The 19136-nt window shown below is 52.3% G+C and overlaps 1 protein-coding gene across 1 annotated transcript; it reads left to right on the forward strand.

The window, feature by feature from the left end:
- The first annotated feature begins 9117 nt into the window (after positions 1-9117).
- LOC136562732 (cis-aconitate decarboxylase-like) lies at positions 9118-16158 on the forward strand. The gene is made up of 6 exons (XM_066559723.1): positions 9118-9138; positions 9707-9761; positions 12052-12239; positions 13678-13770; positions 14252-14457; positions 15240-16158. The coding sequence occupies exons 1-6, from the start codon at positions 9118-9120 to the stop codon at positions 16156-16158; spliced, it is 1482 nt and encodes a 493-aa protein (XP_066415820.1).
- The last annotated feature ends 2978 nt before the right edge of the window (positions 16159-19136 follow it).

Below are 19136 nucleotides of genomic sequence, written 5' to 3' on the forward strand. Positions count from 1 at the left end.
AAGCAGGAGTGAAGAGAAAAGAAGCAGGTTCTGTCATAGAGACTTAGTCCAGAGTTTTATTGCAGCATGGTAGACCTCTAAATCTGGTAACAGCTCACAGACAGACACCTGCCCTCATGGTCTCGTGTCCTTTTAAGCCCCGGGGACAGGGGGAGGGGAGGGGACAGGTGAGGGCCAACCAGGTGTGAGGAGGGGAAGGCTCAAGGGATAAAGACACTTGGACAGGCCAATGAGCCCAGACCTGAGGGGCATCTTTTGAAATTCTGCCAACCACACGACGCCCTGTTGGAATGTTAAGATTGATGGACAACTCTTAGGCAGGAGGGCAAAAGGGGGAGGGGGAAAGGTTGGCACACCTGGGGGGGTTGGGATAGGTAAAATAGGAAATTGCACTGCAACAAATCCCCATCACTGGAGGGATTTAATAGTGTGGATGGGGCACTTGGGGACAGGGTTTGTCAGTGCTGTGGGGATGGTTGGGCTCAGTCATTTGGATTTCATGGTGCTGTGATTCTATTCTGTGGTGACAAGGTCCTGGTGGAAAAGCTCCCGCTAATCCCCTTGCTAAAGCACTCCATGGAATTAAAACTTAAATTGTCACTTGCAGCAAAGCCAAGGCTTCAGCAGAACTGCAGCCATTGACAGCTGTGGCACATCCAGCTCATCCCACACCTCAGGGAACATCCACTGGGAAGCAGAGCTGGACAGAACCTCTAGAGGTGCTCTGATCCAGCAGTATCAGGTTTATTTGGAACCTCAAGGCCCTGAGGGTGATAGGAGGAAAGGTTTCCTTCTTCAGTCATGCTTGCACACACCCCAGACTTCCAAGGAAAGAGGAACACCCTGCTTGATTTCCCCACACTGCTCCCCAACCCAGGACCCACTCCCTGCACTCTGTGGGTGAAGGTTTAATATCCAGATTCCCCTAAAACTCACTTTCAAATGGCAAAGGGAGGTTCTCCAGTGTAAAGAGCAGAAAACAAACAGTCAAGAGCTCCATGGCCAGGGTCAGGCAGAGCAGCACCATATTAAAAGAGGAAGCTGTGGAAAGAAACACAAACAAGAGGGACCCACATCAAGCACGGCCCAAAAAATGTCCATGAGCCAGCAGAAGAGTTCCTAAATCAACTGAGGCTTGTTTGATTGAACTGAGCAGCCCCGGCTCTGATTTCCCTGTTGGTGGAGGAACAAAGAGGCACAGCCAGGGTCTGTTCAGCCCTCAGGTTCCACAGACACACTGCCAAACCCTTGATCTGCCAGGACACTGTGCTCACACGGAAAACACTTCTCTGGCAGCCAAGCAGGTTCTGATTTACACCAGCTGGGCTGGAGTGTGGCTGAGGATTGGAGCCAGTGGCCCAGTGAGTCGAACACTTTCACCTGATTTGATCCTTTTATTTTCTTTGAGATGTTCTTCCATTCCCTCGGGGCTGTTTCTCCTAAGCCCAGCTCAGCTTCTGTTACTGGCTGTGGGCAAAACATCTCTTTTCTTGCTTAATCAGAGCCACAGGCAGAGCTGAGCCTCCCTCACTGGTGCATCTCCACCACGGAGCAATCACAGCAGGATTCATGATCTGACCCCAGATGCCCCTCAATAAACATCCCACGTGGTTCTGAGACTTACCCAAAATGATTAAAAAAGCATTGAGCACCAAAAAGGCAATGGAGCCAGCAGTGAATCCCTCAGTGTGCCCTGCCCCAATGTCCAGCAAGTGTCCTGAAACAGAAGCAGCACATCTGGTTATGAGCAAACCACAAAGAGCAGTGTGAGAGGACAGTGGCAGGAGAGTGGCAGAGCCTCAGCTGGGATTACCACAGCTCCAGCTGTTGGATGGTGGCCTCCCAAATACCCTCCCTCACCGACATCCGCTGCTTCTGCCACGCAAAGTATTTGAGGTATTAACTGTGGGGCTGGTGACAGTTGTCCAAAAAAAGCTCTGGATTTTACCTCCAGCTTGGAATACTCAGGGCCTGGCTGGACACTCCAGCAGCTCCTGCCACAAGTCCCAAGCCACAACTTTAACTGTCCCCACAGGTGCTCATTTTAAGAGCTCCTGGCACGGAGGCTGTGTGAACACTCTGCCCACCTGGAGCAAAATGCAGCTTTTAAAAGCCAGGCTCAGCTTCTGAGAGCTTCTTTCATGGCTGTGATCAGCTGGGATAGACTTCTCCAGGCTCCCGAAGGAGAAATCCAGAACCTGGAGCCTCTCACTGCCTAAAAGCGTCTCCTGAGTTGTTATTCTGAGATAACAGCCCAGAGCCAGCCCTGTCTCACAATGTTTTTGCAGGGAAATCTTGTGTTTTATTGGAGTTGAAGACACAACTTGAACTCCTGGAACTGAGGGCACCAAGTGCCTGCAGCAATGGCAACCAAATGCAAACCGGGGTGATTGGTGAATTATCTTTTTCCAAGAAGGAATATCAGTAAACCTGCTGTCACTGACTCTCAGGAAAGAAGGAATTCCATCAGAGAAAGCGATCTGAAATTCCCTGGGAATGCCCCTTAAGCCAGGAACCATCCTGTGCTTTACCTGCCAGGCGCAGCCAGGTCCAGGCTGCCCAGAAGGCAGCGTAGCAGAAGGGGAGCACGGACCCGAACCTCTTCCCGCCCTGCACCTGGATCCGGCACACGAAGAGCTGCCCCAGGGCCCCCGGGATGAGCACAGAGGGGATGGAGAGCAGCTGCCTGCCCGGGGCACCCACGCTGCCCTGCACGGCGGCAGCTGCTGCCAGGCCATTGCAGATGTAGAACAACGAGTCTGGCAAGGCAGCGCTGGTGCCGCTGGGGATGTCCTTGGAGCTCGAGAGCCAGCTCTGGGCAGCCCCCAGCATGGCCTGGAGAGCTGAGCTGGGCACGGCCTGGGTGCCCACGGGAATCAGAGCCTTCTCCCCGATGGAGTTGATGAGGCTGGCAAAGGTGGCGTACAGGGAGAGCGCGGTGCAGAGGCTGCAGGCAGCCCCCAGGAAGGGCCGGGCATGGGGCAGCGGGATCTGGTGGATGAAGGCCAGGGTGAGGAGGATGAAGGAGGCGTTCTGCAGCATCTCCAGGGTATCTTTGTGGGTCGACATCAGAAACAGCAGGCAGGCAGTGGCCAGGAAGAACCACGCTCCAAACATTCCCAGCCTGCTGTCCTGAGCCACGGGCAGCCCGAGGAAGGCAGTGAGCACAAACTCCTCCCAGGACATCACCAGCCACAGGAGGCTGTGGACACCAAACTTGGTGGTGTGGTAGCTGTCTCCTCTGAGGTAGCTGTAGAAGCTGGAGAGCAGCTGGCAGCTGGAGATGATGGAAATCCACGCTGCCCCCACACAGAATGTCTTCATGTACCCAAAGAAGTAAAAGGCAAATATAAAGGGTGACACAGTGTCGCAGATGTTCCCCAGGGCCATCGGCTCTGCATACTTGGTGTTCTTCTTCTTTTCTTCCCCAAGGGCCTTGGAGGAGCTTTTCTGTGCCGATCCCAGCAGCAGGACGTTGAAAAGGGGGTGCCCAAAGCCAGGCAGGACGTACCTCTGGGTGATGCCCTTCAGGAGCAGAGCCACAGCCCCGTACAGCCCGCACAGGACGATGCCCAGCTCCAGGACCCCAGACACCACCAGGGCCCAGTCCCCGAAGAGCGCGACTGCCTCGAAGCTCAGGGCCAGCGCGATGGCCCCGAAGATGAAGGGCATGATGTAGTTGATGGTGGCCGAGCAGAAGGACAGGATGAAGGAGATGGCAATGTAGGCCACCAGCCCGGCCACGGAGCTCTGGCTGGCTGAGAGCAGGGCCGTGCTGGCGGCCGGGAGCTGGCTGGCATTTCCAGAGGGGAGCGTTGTGTTCTCCGGGGAGGGATACACGGCAGACAGGACCTTCGTGGCCCCATAGCTGCTCCACAGAGCAGAGAAGGTGAGGAAGGCCGCGCCTCCAAGGTGGTCATACTTGCGGAAGGCGAGAAATCCAGCCAGGAGCTGGACAAAGCCTCCGATCAGGATGAGGTGGACACCTGAGGGATGCAGGAATGGGTCAGGTGTGAAGCCAAGCACAAAAAGGCTGGAGCTGCAGGAAGCTCTAGGGCACACCCCACAGCAGGTCCCATGGCTTTCCTGTGAGCAGCCCTGGGGCCTCTGCCTGCCCCTCTTCCCACCTTTATGGGAAATTTCTCTGCGTGGCCCCTAAGCCCCTTGGCTCATTGTGCTGAGCAGGCCTCAAGGACAGCTTGGATCTAGCAGGGAATGGCACCTGGAATACTTGGCCCCGTGGCTGGGGAAGGAGGAGCAGCCATCCCCAGGAGCACACCGACCTGCACAATGGACACAGCCCACATTTCCCACCAGTGGTGCCCACTGGCCCATGGGGACGACCCTCAAAGATCTCAGGGGACATTCAGGCCCACCCACCCCACCCTGAGCAGCAGCACCCACCTGCCAGGACCTGCTCTGCTGCGCGAGGCCCGAGGCCGGTGGCGGCCACAGTGAAGTTCTGCAGGCACAGGAGGAAGGCGCTGACCACGTTGCCGAGCAGCCCCAGCACCCCCGGCTCGCTGTAGAAGACGGCGGCAAAGCCCTCGGTGCTCGCCATGGCCCTTGCAGACAAAACAGCAGAGTTGGGCCTTGCAGACAAAACAGCAGAGTCAGCCCTTGCCTCCACAGCCTCCTGGCCGGGCCCTCTGCACCGGGCCTGGACACCTGTCCTAGGTTGACTATATGATGCTTTTATCCCCAATTGTCTTGTTCTGTTTATGCTGAATAATAAGTTTTGCACCTTTAAGCCTTGTTCCAAAGAGTGAAGGGGGGATTGAAGAAGCAGCAGTTTGTTTTCAGACACTGCACTCACTCCTCCACAATCCTGCTCCTGGACTGTGTTGTCTGTGGATGAACAGACAGTGGGACAGAGCTCTCCTTTGCTTTTAGTTAGTTTTAGCTTGCTGAGGCAAGGAAGTTCCCTGGACTGTGGTTTTTTTTCTTTTTTCCCTTTTCTTTGGACCTCTTGAAACCTGCTCTGGACTGAACACCCAGAAGAGGACCGGCAGCTAGCACCTGTGGCCCACCAGGCCGTGCCCGGCCCGCAACATTTCCAGCACCGGAGGGACTGATAAGAGCCTGTGTGAGCTGAACTGCAACTGGGGGAGGGGACTTTCTCAGTTTGTCATCTCTTTTGGAGCAGCAAGGAGTTTTATTGTTTAATATTGTTTAGGTTTTATTGTTTAATAAACAGGTTTTTTCCACTTTTGTCCAAGGAGGTAGTTTCCCCCGAACTGGTTGCAGGGAGGGGCCAATTGAATCTGCTTTCCTAGAGGAGCCCCTTTGGGGGTTCTCTCCAAAATTTGCCCTGAACCAGGACAGCACCCGGCCAGCCTGCAGAGCCCTGCCCCTGCCCCGAGCAGGGACAGGCTGGTGACAGGCTCAGGTGTTTCCATGTTCCTCCCTACTCCTCGCTGCAGACAAAGGCTCCATTCAAAGCACCACTTGAGGTGCCTACTTTCCGCAGCCCTATCCAGAAAAAACACACACAACCTATTTAGGCGACCAGGATTCCTGGCAAAAACATGTTTAGGTGCCCCAAAGCGCTGCAGGTGGTGGTGATGGTTGCTGTCCCCTCTTCTCCAGGCTGCTGGAGATGGAGAGGCATGAATAGCCCAACACAAACCAACAAACATCCAGACAAAACCCACAAGGTATTTTTGAGCCGTTCCAGGACGTTTCTTATCCACTATTGCAGACAAACAGGGCAGGCACGGTGCACACACACACACAGTCTCCCTTCCAGATGGAATTTTCCAGCTCCATCCCTTTCTTGAAACCCCAGTGACTAAATAGGCTATTTTCAAACCCTTCATATTTCTCCCATGAACTCGTCTGTTTGCAGGCAGCCCCCACATTTCCACTCCTCGGCACTCCTGGGTACCAGGAGCTGAAGTTTTCTCTCTGGAGGGTTTTGTTGGGAAACAAAGATGAAAATAAAACAGCAATGTTCTTGTTATTTGGATATTTTTAGAATATTTGGTGAGCTAAAAAAGCTGGAAAGGGAGAAGGTGATGTATTCTGTTCTCAGCCACTCCAAAGAACCCTTTGGAAAGGGAGGAAAGCTCTACTATTGTTAGGGGAAGTGAGGAGGAGGGAAGGAGCACCACCCAAAGAAAAATAATATGGGAATAATAATGAACCTAAATCCCGGGATCACACAAATCCTCAGACCAAATTTACATTTTGCAAACATCAGTAGCTTCTGGACTCTCTTGTTCTGCTAAAAACCCTGTGTTTTCCTCTCTCCATTTATTCTAAAGGATGTCAGTTCCCCAAAGGAAGAAGGATGAAGGATAAATCAACTCCAACAGCTCCAAACTGCTTTGGCAACATCAACTCTCATCAAATAAGTAAAAGCTAAAAACCTTCAAGCAAAGCTTGGGGAACAATGAATTATTCAATTACTTGGTTGTGCTAAAGGCTGGGATTTTGGGTTCAGAGAGGGAGATGCACCAAATCCCTGTTCCCAGGGAGGAATTCTCCCTTTTCCCATCAAGGCACTGCCTTTCAGGAGGTCCCAAGGAATGCTGTGCCCTTGGGCAGAGCTGAGCCTGTGGATTCCATTATTTAGTCTCTATAATTGTTTTAAATGATACTTCTAAATAAAGAAGCAGTTTGGTTTAAATGGTTATATTTGGAAATGAGCCACAAAATTAAGCTCCTCCAGATGTTTTGCCCTGAAACAGCCCAGGCAGTGGCTCAAAGGCACACTCAGAGCCCCTGCTTGGAGTGGGTCCCAGGAAGAGGGTGAGCTGGGATTTGGGAGGGAGCTGGGCTGGCAAGGTGACTCCTTGGCTCCCAGCAGTGGTTTTTTATTTGCCAAAGCTCATTTTGTTGGTGTTTTCTGCATAACAGACCTGCAACAAAGAGCTGAGGTTGGGGAGGGAGGGAGAGACACAACTCACAGGGATGTTTTTCTCTTCCAGTGCAGACACGGGGGAAGGAAGACAAACACCAGAATATGCTGTCAGGCTACGGAGGTGTTAAGGGGAAGGATGTGAGAGGATCCAGCCCAAGATGTGGAAAAGGAGGAACCCACTGCTCACACCCACCCCTCACACACCAACCCAGACTCGTGGTCCCTGCCCTGAGACATTGGGCACAATGTCCCTGGGCATTGCCCCTGCCTCAGTTTCCTGCAAGGTCAGGATACATCAAACCAGTAAAATCCTCCTGGTGCTGTCTCAGGAGCAGCAGCACCAGAACACTGAGGGCTACACTGAGCTGGAAAAAGGAGGCCCAGCAGGGGAACCCCAGGGGGGTTTTCTGATCAAATATGCCCAGGTCTGGCCCTGGGATAGCCCCACCCATGGGTGCTGTCGCTGTCCTTAATGCTGTCATTTCTCCACACACACCACAGAACCCTGGTAGTGCAACAGGATAACGTGGGGCTGTGCAGGAGGCAGGGGGCAGATGGAAAATCCCCCTGTGCCAGGTGGGATTAGAGGCTCTCTGCACACCCAGGGCACCGGGAGCACAGCCGCTGTCCAGGGAACCACGGGATGGAGATGTCCCCGTGCTGAGGAGGCACCTGGACACCTGGGGTGCTGCCTGAGAGCTGCTTCTCCCGGAGGGAAGGGGCAGCCCGGGACGATCCTTCCCTTGCTCAAATCCCTCATACAGCGAGGGCAAAGCCAAAGCCACACCCTCCCTCATCCTGCCCCCTCCACCTTCTTTCCTCTCCCTGCTTGCCCCGACATCCCTCACCCCGGGGGCTGCAGGAAGGCCCTGTGAGGTCCTCCCTCCCTCCTGGCTCTTGTCCCCGCTGACCTCGCAGCTGCGTGGGACAGGCTCTGGACACCACTTCCTTCACTCCCTGCTGTCCTCACAGCAACTTCACCCCCTGCCAGGAAAGGTCATTCCCATCTCATCCCAATTCCATGGGGCTGTCAGGTTTGCAGGAATCTCTCTGTGCATCTCACAGCTGCTGCTGCTTCTCCGTGACCAGTATTAACAAGAATATTCCAGGGCACAGGAATATTCCATCCCCAGGAGGCTGGTGCAAGGCTCCCATGCCATGGGACACATCTGCAAGAACCAAACCATTCCATTTTCACTCATCCCCAGGGGCACCTTGCCATTAGTTTCCCATCCCACCTTGTTAGTGATAACAAACATTTACAGAGCTCTGAGGAAATGCTGCTTCTCTCCAGATAAACATGGAAAGAGAACAAAATTCATTTTGGATAAACACACAGCGAGATGAACAGTGCACAGCCACAACACACAGCTGGATTTCACATCACAACCCTGCCTCTCCTCTGGTGCAAACAACGACGGAATTGCCAGGGATGCATTGCTACAACAAAGGTCTGCATGGGGGTTAGTAAAAAATCCAATTTTAAGTAAAGGTATGTCCCTCCAGGCTGTTACTCTGCCCAAAATAATAAATGTCCCCAGGTTCCACTGCTGAACAAAGCAAAAAGCTGTGGCACTCCCCCAAAATCCAGACATTGCTTTGGGAATGAAGGCTCCCCGTGTTCCCTGGAAGCTCCAGGGTGCACTCCCAGTTCAGTGACCCAGCAGAGCTGGAGATGGAGAAGAAGGAGAGCTGGGAAAGACTCAGCCAAACACCCAAACACTGAAGGTATTCAAGAAAAGCATCCAAGAAAACCACCACTGCCTCACTTCTGCCTCTGCAGCTGGGATTTACCTGCTTTGGTGACACTTCAGCTCAATGGGAGGATGCTCTTGTCCCTCTCATTTCCTGGTGAATCTCACTTTTATAGTCCTCCTTTGGAGGAGGAGCCTGGAGCCAGTTGCTTCACCCATTGGCACCTGTGGCACTTTGGAGACAGGAGTTTCCTTGAACCTTGTCAGTTATTGTCTGAAATCTTTATTTATTTCCTGAAACTGGGGGGGGGGGGAGGGAGGGTTTCCCTTCTGTCTAGCACGGACAAACCACCCCTCCTCACGGATTCCCCCCACCCTCTGGCTCCTCCGGGACTGATGTCATCCCCCTGGAAATTCAGTTGCACAAAACAGAAAGCAAATTGCCTTTTGGAGGCAGATATAAACCCTGCCACCAGCACCTTCCAGCCACACACCTCTGCCATCCCTCGCGCCGAGCACACCGAGCCGGGAAAGGCACTGGGAAAAGCAGCCACCAGCATGGTCTACTCCACCTTCCAGGTAAAACTCTTCCATGCAAACCCTCCCCACCCCTGAGCTCGCCTTTTGCACTTTAAGGAGGAAATGTCGCTTTCCGGGTGGTTCCTCCGCTGGTCCAGCTGATCGTGGCACTAAACGGGAACCTGCCCCAAAATTAACAAATTCCAATGGTTTTCACAGTCACCTAATTCAGCTACCGACCTTTTCCTGCCATCCTGCTCCTTTCATGTGTCGCAGACATCCCCTGGACTGTGCCACCTGGGGGTTGTTGTTGTTGGGATGTGCTCCATGGGCTCTGCTCCCTGTGCCCGCTCCGAGCTGGTCCCACTCGCTGCAGGATTTCGTGGCAGGGCTGCACAGGCTCTGCTGCCCCTTCAGCTGTGTGGCTTTATTTCCCTGGATGTTCTTGGCATCCCTGCTGGACGCAGCTTCGGAAAATATTTTTTTCCCTCCTTTAAATATGTCGTTACTTTTACGTGCTCGTTTGATCTGTGAGTGTCTCACGATGAGAGGCACAACCAGGAAAACTGCTCCAAAAAACCTTCCAGCAGCTCCAGTGACAAATTCCCTCTCTGTGTCTCTCCTCTAGAAATCCCAGAAGTTCTTGGCAAGCTCTCGGCAAGTCCACAAAACTGCTACCCATGGTTTGTATCTCTCAGCATTCCCCATCCTTTCCTAGTGGGCATCCCTAAATAATTGCTGGAAAAGAAGGTCCTGGGCTGATCATGCTGGGAGAAATCCTCAAATTCTTGGAAGGAAAAGCTTCCAAATATTTGGGGGTCCTGTGGTTCTTCTTGCCCTCAGGGATAAAGGACCAGGAGAAAAGCAGCAAGGAGTAAAAATGTGGATTGTTAGTCCTGTGCTAAACCAGATCTTTAACTGGTTTAGAACCAGACTTTCCAAATTCTTTGACCACAACTGTAAGGTGTTCAAAGGGTGGCTCAGATCCTTAACTCCTCCACTTGTCACTGCTTCCTACTTACACCTGATCCTGCTCTGAGCATTGCCTGCAGACATTCATGGATCTCCTTCTGTGACACCAGCACTGCCCACCTTTGGATAAATTAACCACAACTTGGCCGTGTAGACACTTGGTATATTATATCTCTTAACTTGATCTAAGAATGTCTATTAACTGATCTTAAAATATGTTCTTGATCTATTATGTTTATTACCTTCTTTCTAAAAGTTTTCTTGGTTTAGTATAAGTTTATTATAAGTTTATTAACTTCTTTTAAAAGGGGCTCTTGGTTAATTGTAAGTTTTATTCTAGGTTTATTAACTCATTTTAAAATATATTCTTAGTCTATTGTCTCAATTTGTTTTAAAATGAGTTATTAATACAATAAATGCAAGGAATGTTGCCAAATGAGATCCGAGGACAAGAGAAATAATAATCCACAGGGATTTATTTGGTCTTGTATCAAATTTAATTTTTGTATGAAGTCCTGCCATACCAAGAAGGAAAACCCTGGAGTCATGGAGTGCTTTTAGCTGAAGGGTTAAAAACCCCGCTGCCTGCTGAGGTGACAAAGAGCATTTGATGCCGGAGAGGAACCAATCCAGCTTTGCTGGGTGCTGGGTGATGGGAGCAGATTTTCCTGCAGCCTCTCCAAGCCCTGACATCACCACTCACAGTTCGGGGAGGGTGCGGGGGGACCTGGGCATGCTCCGGGGGGACCTGGGCTGGGCTGGACAGGGGTCCGGGGTGCTGAGTGCCGGGATTCCTATAGGAACGCGGTGCCGGGAGGGGGATGAGTCAGGCGGTGATGGCATTCCCAGCTGTGTTTACAGGAGCCTCAGACGGGGCTCGAGGTGAGCCCGAACATGAGCCAGCGCTCCGTGAGTCACTGGTGTGGCATTTCAGGACGAATCCAAACTAGCGATATTAGGGAATGGTCATTTCATTAATTGCCATGTTTGCTGCTCCAAAACCAAAGCCTCCTGTGTACCTGCTGATCTGGATGAGCTTTCCTCTTGGGGCAAAGTATTTTTAATTTTTTTCGCCCATGGTTCATTAAATTTGGACATTAATTCATCTTTTATCTCCATCAATGTGTGCACCCCCACATCCACCCATAAGTAAATGTATGGATTTGCCATCCTGCAAATGTTGTCCACATGGAATTTTATTTTTCCTGCTCTCCTATGCACTCTCAAATTAACAGTATAAATTGTAATGGGCCATAACAATTTTAATTCTATGAGTTATAAATATAATTATATTAATAATATTCTGTATTCTGATTATAGAATAATGATTAATTTTATAAATTATATATTAATATATAGATTATTAAAATATATATTAAATTAATATATAATTATATATATATATATAATCTAGGCAATTTGTCACTGAAATGAAAATATACAATAGACACAAACTGGGTATTTTCCATAGAATTTTAACTTACTTTCAATGATTAGCATCCTTTGGAGTACAATAGGGCTTAAGAGCTTTGGTGGCTGAGTCAAGACACTTCTGTGATTTTAGGATGAAACACCTGGACAAATCCAGGCTTTGGGTCTAGTCCTGCTTTCCAAAAAATTATGGAAGTGTTGGATTTCTGTGGTACATTTGTGTTTGGCTTTCCTCTGGATAAAGGGACATAATTTGTGTTGATCCCTCCCAAGAAATAGTTGTTGGAACCCCAAGGTGAGGAGATTGGGCTGAACTCTGAAGTTTCTTCACCTGAACCTTCTGGAAGCCACCCCATCTGTGGAATATGAAATTTTATGTATAGAACCTATGGAATCAGAGAGTACCCAAGTTGGGAGGGAGCCATGGGGATGATGAATTCCAGCTCCCTGCCCTTGCAGGCTCCCCAGACCCACCCACCTGCCTCGGGCAGGTGCAGCTCCCTGGGCCTGGTGACACCAGCGCAGGACTCACCGCTGTCCTTGTCCCCTCCCGGTGTCCTGGTGCTGCAGTGGCGGCCCAGAGCGCTCCCGAGGACACGGTGACCAGCAGCTTCGCCTCGTTCATCCGCGCTGCGCGGCCCGAGCACCTGTCCCCAACCGTGCGGCAGCGGAGCAAGAGGATGATCCTGGACAGCATCGGCGTGGGGCTCGTGGGCAGCACCACGCGCGTCTTCGACATCGCCCTGCGCTACTGCCGGGTAGGGACAGCCCCGCCACTGCCGCTGTCGCTGCCACTGCCATTGTCACTGCCATTGCCACTGCCGCTGCCACTGCTACTGCCATTGCCACTGCTGCTGCCATTGTCACTGCCATTGCCACTGCCGCTGCCACTGCTACTGCCATTGCCACTGCTGCTGCCACTGCCATTGTCACTGCCAGTGTCACTGCTACTGCCACTGCCACTGCCATTGCCACTGCTACTGCCATTGTCACTGCTACTGCCACTGCCATTGCCACTGCCACTGCCACTGCCATTGTCACTGCCATTGCCACTGCTACTGCCACTGCCACTGCCACTGCTACTGCCACTGCCATTGCCACTGCCACTGCCACTGCCGCTGCCACTGCTACTGCCATTGCCACTGCTGCTGCCATTGTCACTGCCATTGCCACTGCCGCTGCCACTGCTACTGCCATTGCCACTGCTGCTGCCACTGCCATTGTCACTGCCATTGTCACTGCTACTGCCACTGCCACTGCTACTGCCATTGTCACTGCCATTGCCACTGCCACTGCTACTGCCACTGCCATTGCCACTGCTGCTGCCACTGCCATTGTCACTGCCATTGTCACTGCTACTGCCACTGCCACTGCCACTGCTACTGCCACTGCCATTGCCACTGCTACTGCCATTGTCACTGCCATTGCCACTGCTACTGCCACTGCTACTGCCACTGCCACTGCTACTGCCACTGCCATTGTCACTGCCATTGCCACTGCTACTGCCATTGTCACTGCTACTGCCACTGCCACTGCCACTGCTACTGCCACTGCCACTGCTACTGCCACTGTCACTGCCGCTGTCGCTGCCACTGCCGCTGTTGCTGCCACTGCCACTGCCATTGCCACTGCCACTGCCATTGTCACCTCTGGGGCTGATCCCGGCAGCTGCTGTGGCCGGCACCATCCCCACTCCTTCTGATGCCTTGTGGAAGCTGCCCTAGAACAGAGATTAGATGGAGCTAAAGAATAAAGTAGGAATTTATTAAAAGGCCTCAGTGGATCCACCTTGGGCAGTACAAGAGCCCAGCCCGGGCTGCACTCAAGGTGAACTAAAATGGTCACGAAAATCCCAGCCGGTCACAGGGGTCCCACACCTCTCTAAGCCTTGGTCCACCAGCACACTGGAGTCAATTGCCCAGCTACAGCTCCAGCCTATGAAGTCCCACCTTTCCTGCTTTTCTCTCTTCAGTCTACCATTGTCCATGCTCTTGGGCCTGAGATTTGGATCATTTGTCCTTGGTCCCCAGCTGGAGCAGGAATTGTTTTGTCTCCCTGCTCTGTGCACAGAGCTCAGCATCCCCTAGTATGAAGCCCAGACCCACACACTAAAGCAGCACAGAACCTGAAAAACATAAAAACTCAAACCTGTGGCATCACCGCCAGGGCTCCCCTGACATTCCCTCCTTCCCACAGGAGCTGTACTCCTCCGTGGCCGTGAGCTCAGTCTACGGAAAGCCAGGGGTGAAGCTCTCCCCGACACTGGCTGCCTTCACCAACGGCGTGGCGGTGAGGCTGGATCTTCCCAGGGGATATGTGCTCCCGGATTTTCCAAGGGGGATCTGTGCTCCTGACTTTTCCAAGGGGGGTTTGTGCTCCTGGATCTTCCAAGGGGGTCTGTGCTCCTGGATCTTTCAAGGGGAATTTGTGCACCTGGCTTTTACAAAGGGGATTTGTGTTCCCAGCCCTTCCAGGGGAATCTGTGCTCCCAGCTCTTCGTGGGGAATCTGTTCTCCTGTTTTTTCCAGGGGGAATCTGTGTTCCTGGCTCTCCCAGGGGAATCTGTGGTGCCAGGAATTAGCATTCCAGGAAACAGAGTGGTCACTGATGGGGGACAAAAGCTGGGAATCTCCTGGCTCTTAGAGGAGCCGAACCGCCCTGTGGGGACACTGAGTGGAGGCTTTGGCAGAATTTCCTCAGGAATATCAGCAAGGAGCCCTCATTCCCACAGCACCCAGCCAGCACATTCCCATCTCTGTTTCCCTGGCAGACCCATTCCATGGATTTTGATGACACCTGGCACCCTGCCACTCATCCCTCCGGGGCCATCCTGCCGGCTCTCCTGGCAGCTTCCCAGATGCTCCCTCCAAACACCAAACCCAATGGCCTGGATTTCCTGCTGGCCTTCAACGTGGGCCTGGAAGTGCAAGGGAGGCTCATGCACTTCTCCACTGAGGCTCATGATATTCCCAAAAGGTAAAGCTCCTGTTCTTCACTGAGGATGAAGAGGGTTGGTGAGTCTGGGTTTAAAATGTTCATTTAGGTTAAGCCAAGTTTAAGTCCAGTTTGATTTAGCTTTACCCCAGAGTAAAGCCTTACCGAAAGCCAAATGCCAGAGGTGATTACACCATGCACTTATTTGGTGATTTCCAGAGATTTTGCCTCAAAAATAACCCTCAGGAGGACTCTCAGGGAGTCTGCAGTGCCATCACCTGACTCAGCCAGGTCAGGATCACAGAACCAAGCGGAGTTTGGTGGTGGGCATGGCTCCTGGGCCAACTGCTGTCTCCAGCAGTGCCCTGGTGTGATCCAAGCAATGGAATCAAGCAGGAACTGTTCCCTTGGATGTGGTTGAGGCTGAATTATTTGTCTGAGGGATAGAAAGTTTGGCTGGGTGGACACAAACCATGGCACGTCCTGGAGAAAGTTCAAATTGCTCTTTGGAGATGCTGAGCTCACCCTGGTGTTTCTGAGAAGGTTTCAAGGAAAAACTCCATTTTTAGACTAAATTTATGTTCATTAACTCTAAATTTAGAGTTAAACTAAAATGCAGTAAAACTCTGATTTTAAAGTTAATTTATTAGTTAAAATGTATGGTTAAGTTCTGAGTCAGGTGAATCCCACCCGCACCAAAGCCATGAGAGAGTTCCACTGGCTGATGGGCCCCTCACTTCCCATTAATATTTCCATGGGAGGGGTCCTGTGGTGTTCTCTGTGCCAGGCAGCCAGGGCTGCTCATTCCTGCCATCCCCCTGCAGGTTCCACCCTCCCTCAGTGGTGGGCACCCTGGGCAGTGCCGCAGCCACGGCCAAGCTGCTGTCCCTCAGCTCGGCCCAGTGCTGCCACGCCCTGGGCATCGCCGCCTCGCTGGCCGGGGCGCCCATGGCCAACGCCGCCACCCAGGCCAAGCCTCTGCACGTGGGCAACGCCACCCGCCTGGGCCTGGAGGCCGCCCTGCTGGCGGGCCGAGGGATGGAGGCCAACCCCCTGATCCTGGATGACATCCCGGGCTGCTCGGGGTTCAGCGCCTTCTACAGCATCTACCAGCCCAAGCCGCTGTCCGCGCCCGGCGAGCACCACGAGTTCCTCCTGGAAAAGCAGGACATTGCCTTCAAGCGATTCCCAGCCCACCTGGGCATGCACTGGGTGGTGGATGCTGCCTTATCTGTCCGGAACCTCTTCATCAACTACGCGGGCTCCTTCTCGCCGTCTCTGATCCGCACCATTATGCTGAAGATCCCGGTGTCCAAGTACATCAACCGGCCTTTCCCCAGCTCAGAGCACCAGGCGAGGCACTCCTTCCAGTTCAATGCCTGTGCCGCCCTGCTGGACGGCGAGGTTGGCCTGGGCTCCTTCTCTGAGAGCAGCATCCACCGGCAGGAGCTCAGGGACCTGCTGGACAAGGTGGTGGTGGAGCACCCTGAAGACAACGTGGCCAACTTTGACAAGATGTACGGAGAGGTGGCCCTGCTCCTGCACAGCGGGGATGTCCTGACGGGCAAATGTGACACTTTCTATGGGCACTGGAGGAAGCCCCTGAGCAAAGAGTCACTCCTGAAGAAGTTTCGATCCAACGCCTCCCATGTGCTTCCAGAAGAAAAAATAGAAACCATCATCACTCTGGTGGACAACCTGGAGAACCTGTCAGACAGCTCCCAGCTGGCCTGCAGCCTGTGAGGGGACAGCATGGGGGCTTGGTGAGGGGCTCGTCCTGGTGAAGCTGCGATTCCTTTCTTCATTGGTGCTTTCCTACTGATTCCCAAGGACAGGCAAGTTCCCACCCTTCTACTAGATAATTCCAAAGGAACCCATGAGGCAGGAGGCATCTGGGTTAACACATGGAGTAAACTTCAACTCCTCATTGGTGCTGGCTGAGGACCTGAAAGGCCACCATAAGTATAAAAAAATTCCCATGGAAATCTCTGAGAATCCTGGGGTATCATCCAGTTCTCCAGAAGGAACAGTGCCTGTGCATTTCTTACAGCTGGATTCCAAACTTTTCTGTGCAGAATGCCTGACTGCTCAGGCTGGGAAGAGGAGGAAGCTCAGCTGCAGAGCCTGTGCTTTTCTCAGCGCTCCTCTGGGTACTTTTGGGATCAGGGTCAGGCAGTCTCACAGGCACAGGAGAAATCTCTCCTTGCTGCAAACAGCCCTGCCTGCAGAACTCTCCAGCAGAGAGGGATTCTTTTCCTTCCCAGTGAAAGCCTCCCATTTCTCCAACCCGTGGGCAGTGTTTGCCACTCCTCTGTGTACAATGGTTTGAGGTGGTTTGAGGACCCTTGAGATGTGGGTGTCTTTTCTGAAGGGGAGGCAGGTGAGGAATCCTACGTCAGTTCTACACCCTGAGGGTGATCCCTGCCCATCCCAGGGCTGTCCCACACCATCCCTTCTGCCTTTCCCAGACTTTCCCAGGCACCTGTTCTGAGCTGGCCCACCAGGTGGCCCATAGGCTTCTCTGGGAAGTGACTTGGGCACATACACTGTGACTCCCATTGGGAAACTCCTGTTTCCCTCCTGTAAGAGGAGGGGAAGCTCATTGAGATTTGGCTCTTAACTCATCTTTCCATGAAAATGGATGAAATCTGGAATCTGTGCTCCTGAGCAGCCATTCCCTGAAAGGCTCCTTACCCCACGCCCTCCCTGAGTAGAGAGATGGAGAACTCAACACTTCTCCACATTAAACACTGGGATTGCTGATCCAAAGAGCTCCTTTCCAATGTGATTGTGATAAAATTGTGGAATCTACTGTGGGAATCAGTATTCAAGAGAGATGAGATGGGAGCAGACAAGAAGGAAGATCCTTTTCTCTTGCTGGTTGTGGTTTGTGCAGGGAATGAACCATCCAGAAGAAAACTGTTTTCCCACCTCTGTTCATCCACTCTCTCCCACTGTCGAATATTCACAATGAATCTTGCTGAATAAAGAATGGAATTAAATTTTCTCCATAAAGATTTTATGCTGTGTTGTGTAAACCATCAGTTTTATTTGGAATACTCACAATACAGAGGCTTTTCCAATAGATGGGACGCCCAGCAGAGGTTGGGACAGGGGCAACTGCAATGCTGGCCAGTGGTTCATCCAGGGAAAAACCTTGAGCCCCACAGGTTCTTTCTTCCAGAGACAACCACAACCATCAGCCAGCAAAGCCTCCAGTGCTCCAACACCATCACTCCAAGAGAAGTTCCTCCATCAGCAGCACATTCCAAATACTTGATATATTTCCATGACAAGTTTTGAGTTTCCCATGGTTTGGGTCAGATGTGAGATGCCCAAAAGTGTCATTCTGTGTTTCACCCTGAGGTGAACGAGAAAGCCCTGGAGCCAGGTAGGTCCTTCAGGCCTTAAAGGGATCGATGTGTGGGACAGAACCAAGATAGGCTCCAGTGGAGGGAACAAAACCCTCTCCCGTGGGCTTGGACCCTTTCCCATGGGCTTTGACCCTCTCCCATGGGCTTGGATCCTCTCCCATGGGCTTTGACTCCCTCCCATGAGCTTTGACCTGCTCCCATGGGCTTTGACCCTTTCCCATGGGCTTTGACCCCCACCCATGAGCTTTGACCCCCTCCCATGGGCTTTGACCCTCTCCCGTGGGCTTTGACCCTCTCCTGTGGGAACCAACCCTGTTCCGTGGGGATTAACCCCTTCCCATGGCTTTGACCCTCTCCTGCGGAGATTAACCCTCTCCCATGGGCTTTGACTCCCTCCCATGGGCTTTGACCTCTCCTGTAGGGATTGGCCTTTTTCCGTGGGAACCAATCCTGTTCCCTGGGGATTAACCCTCCCCCATGGGCTCTGACCCTCTCCCGTAGCCGGACAGGGCCGGGGCACATCAGCACCCTGGAGAGCAGCCACCGGATGCTCCGCGGGCGCCGGGGCCGAGGGGACTCCGCTCCCGGGGTTCCTTCCCTGGGATCCTTTCCTGGATCTCCATTCGAGGAGATGCCCGTGGATTTCTCCCATGGCATTCCTGTCTTTAGTTCCCACAAACGACTCAATGGAAACCAGCTCATCCCTGCTGATCATCCAAAGCAATGAATATCTTGTGACCTTGCCTTTTTTTCACACCATGAAGAATTTTGGATTTCCCACAGAATTCCAAAGAAAAATGAGTACGATTCAGAGATTGTTTCAATTTTATAGAGGATTTGCACTGTAGAGGTCAGAAGAGTCCTCCCTCCTCTCCAGCGCTGTTCCCGTGAGGATATCGATGCTACCTCAGTGTGGCCAGCCTCGGAACTGCTCTGCTTGAGAATCCCCAGGTCCTTCATTGTTTTATACTTTTTAGATAACTTTGAAAAGGCTTTTTAAATAACTAAATGAAGAAGAAAACTCAGGACAGTCCCACAAGTAACCAGGAGCCATCAGAGTCAGACTCCTCTGTGTCAGACCATCCTCAATCCCTGCATAAATCCAGGTGAACTCCTGGACTTCTGACACTTTGCCCTTCATGTAGGCTTCTCATCCCCACTTTTTCCACTCCTGAGTGACAGAAACCCTCCAACTATTGATACAGAGCTGAGGATGAAACTTGGAGCTTCAGTTTCAGGAGTGTTTGAGTGTCACACCGAGGCCAAATTCCAAAACCCCAGGAGAGGAATGTGTTTGGACAGCCACAGCTGGATTTAAACCTCTGGTGTGGTGGGAGAGCCACCAGC

The sequence above is a fragment of the Molothrus aeneus genome, chromosome 14, assembly GCF_037042795.1.
Source record: "Molothrus aeneus isolate 106 chromosome 14, BPBGC_Maene_1.0, whole genome shotgun sequence".
In the NCBI taxonomy this organism is placed as follows: Eukaryota; Metazoa; Chordata; class Aves; order Passeriformes; family Icteridae; genus Molothrus; species Molothrus aeneus.

Bases quoted from the DNA above. Each gene is read 5' to 3' on its own strand.
- LOC136562732 (XM_066559723.1), top strand. From the start codon at position 9,118: ATGGTCTACTCCACCTTCCAG. The intron at 9,139-9,706 runs GTAAAACTCTTC...TCTCTCCTCTAG, and splicing joins TGGTCTACTCCACCTTCCAG to AAATCCCAGAAGTTCTTGGC. The intron at 13,771-14,251 runs GTGAGGCTGGAT...TTTCCCTGGCAG, and splicing joins CCTTCACCAACGGCGTGGCG to ACCCATTCCATGGATTTTGA.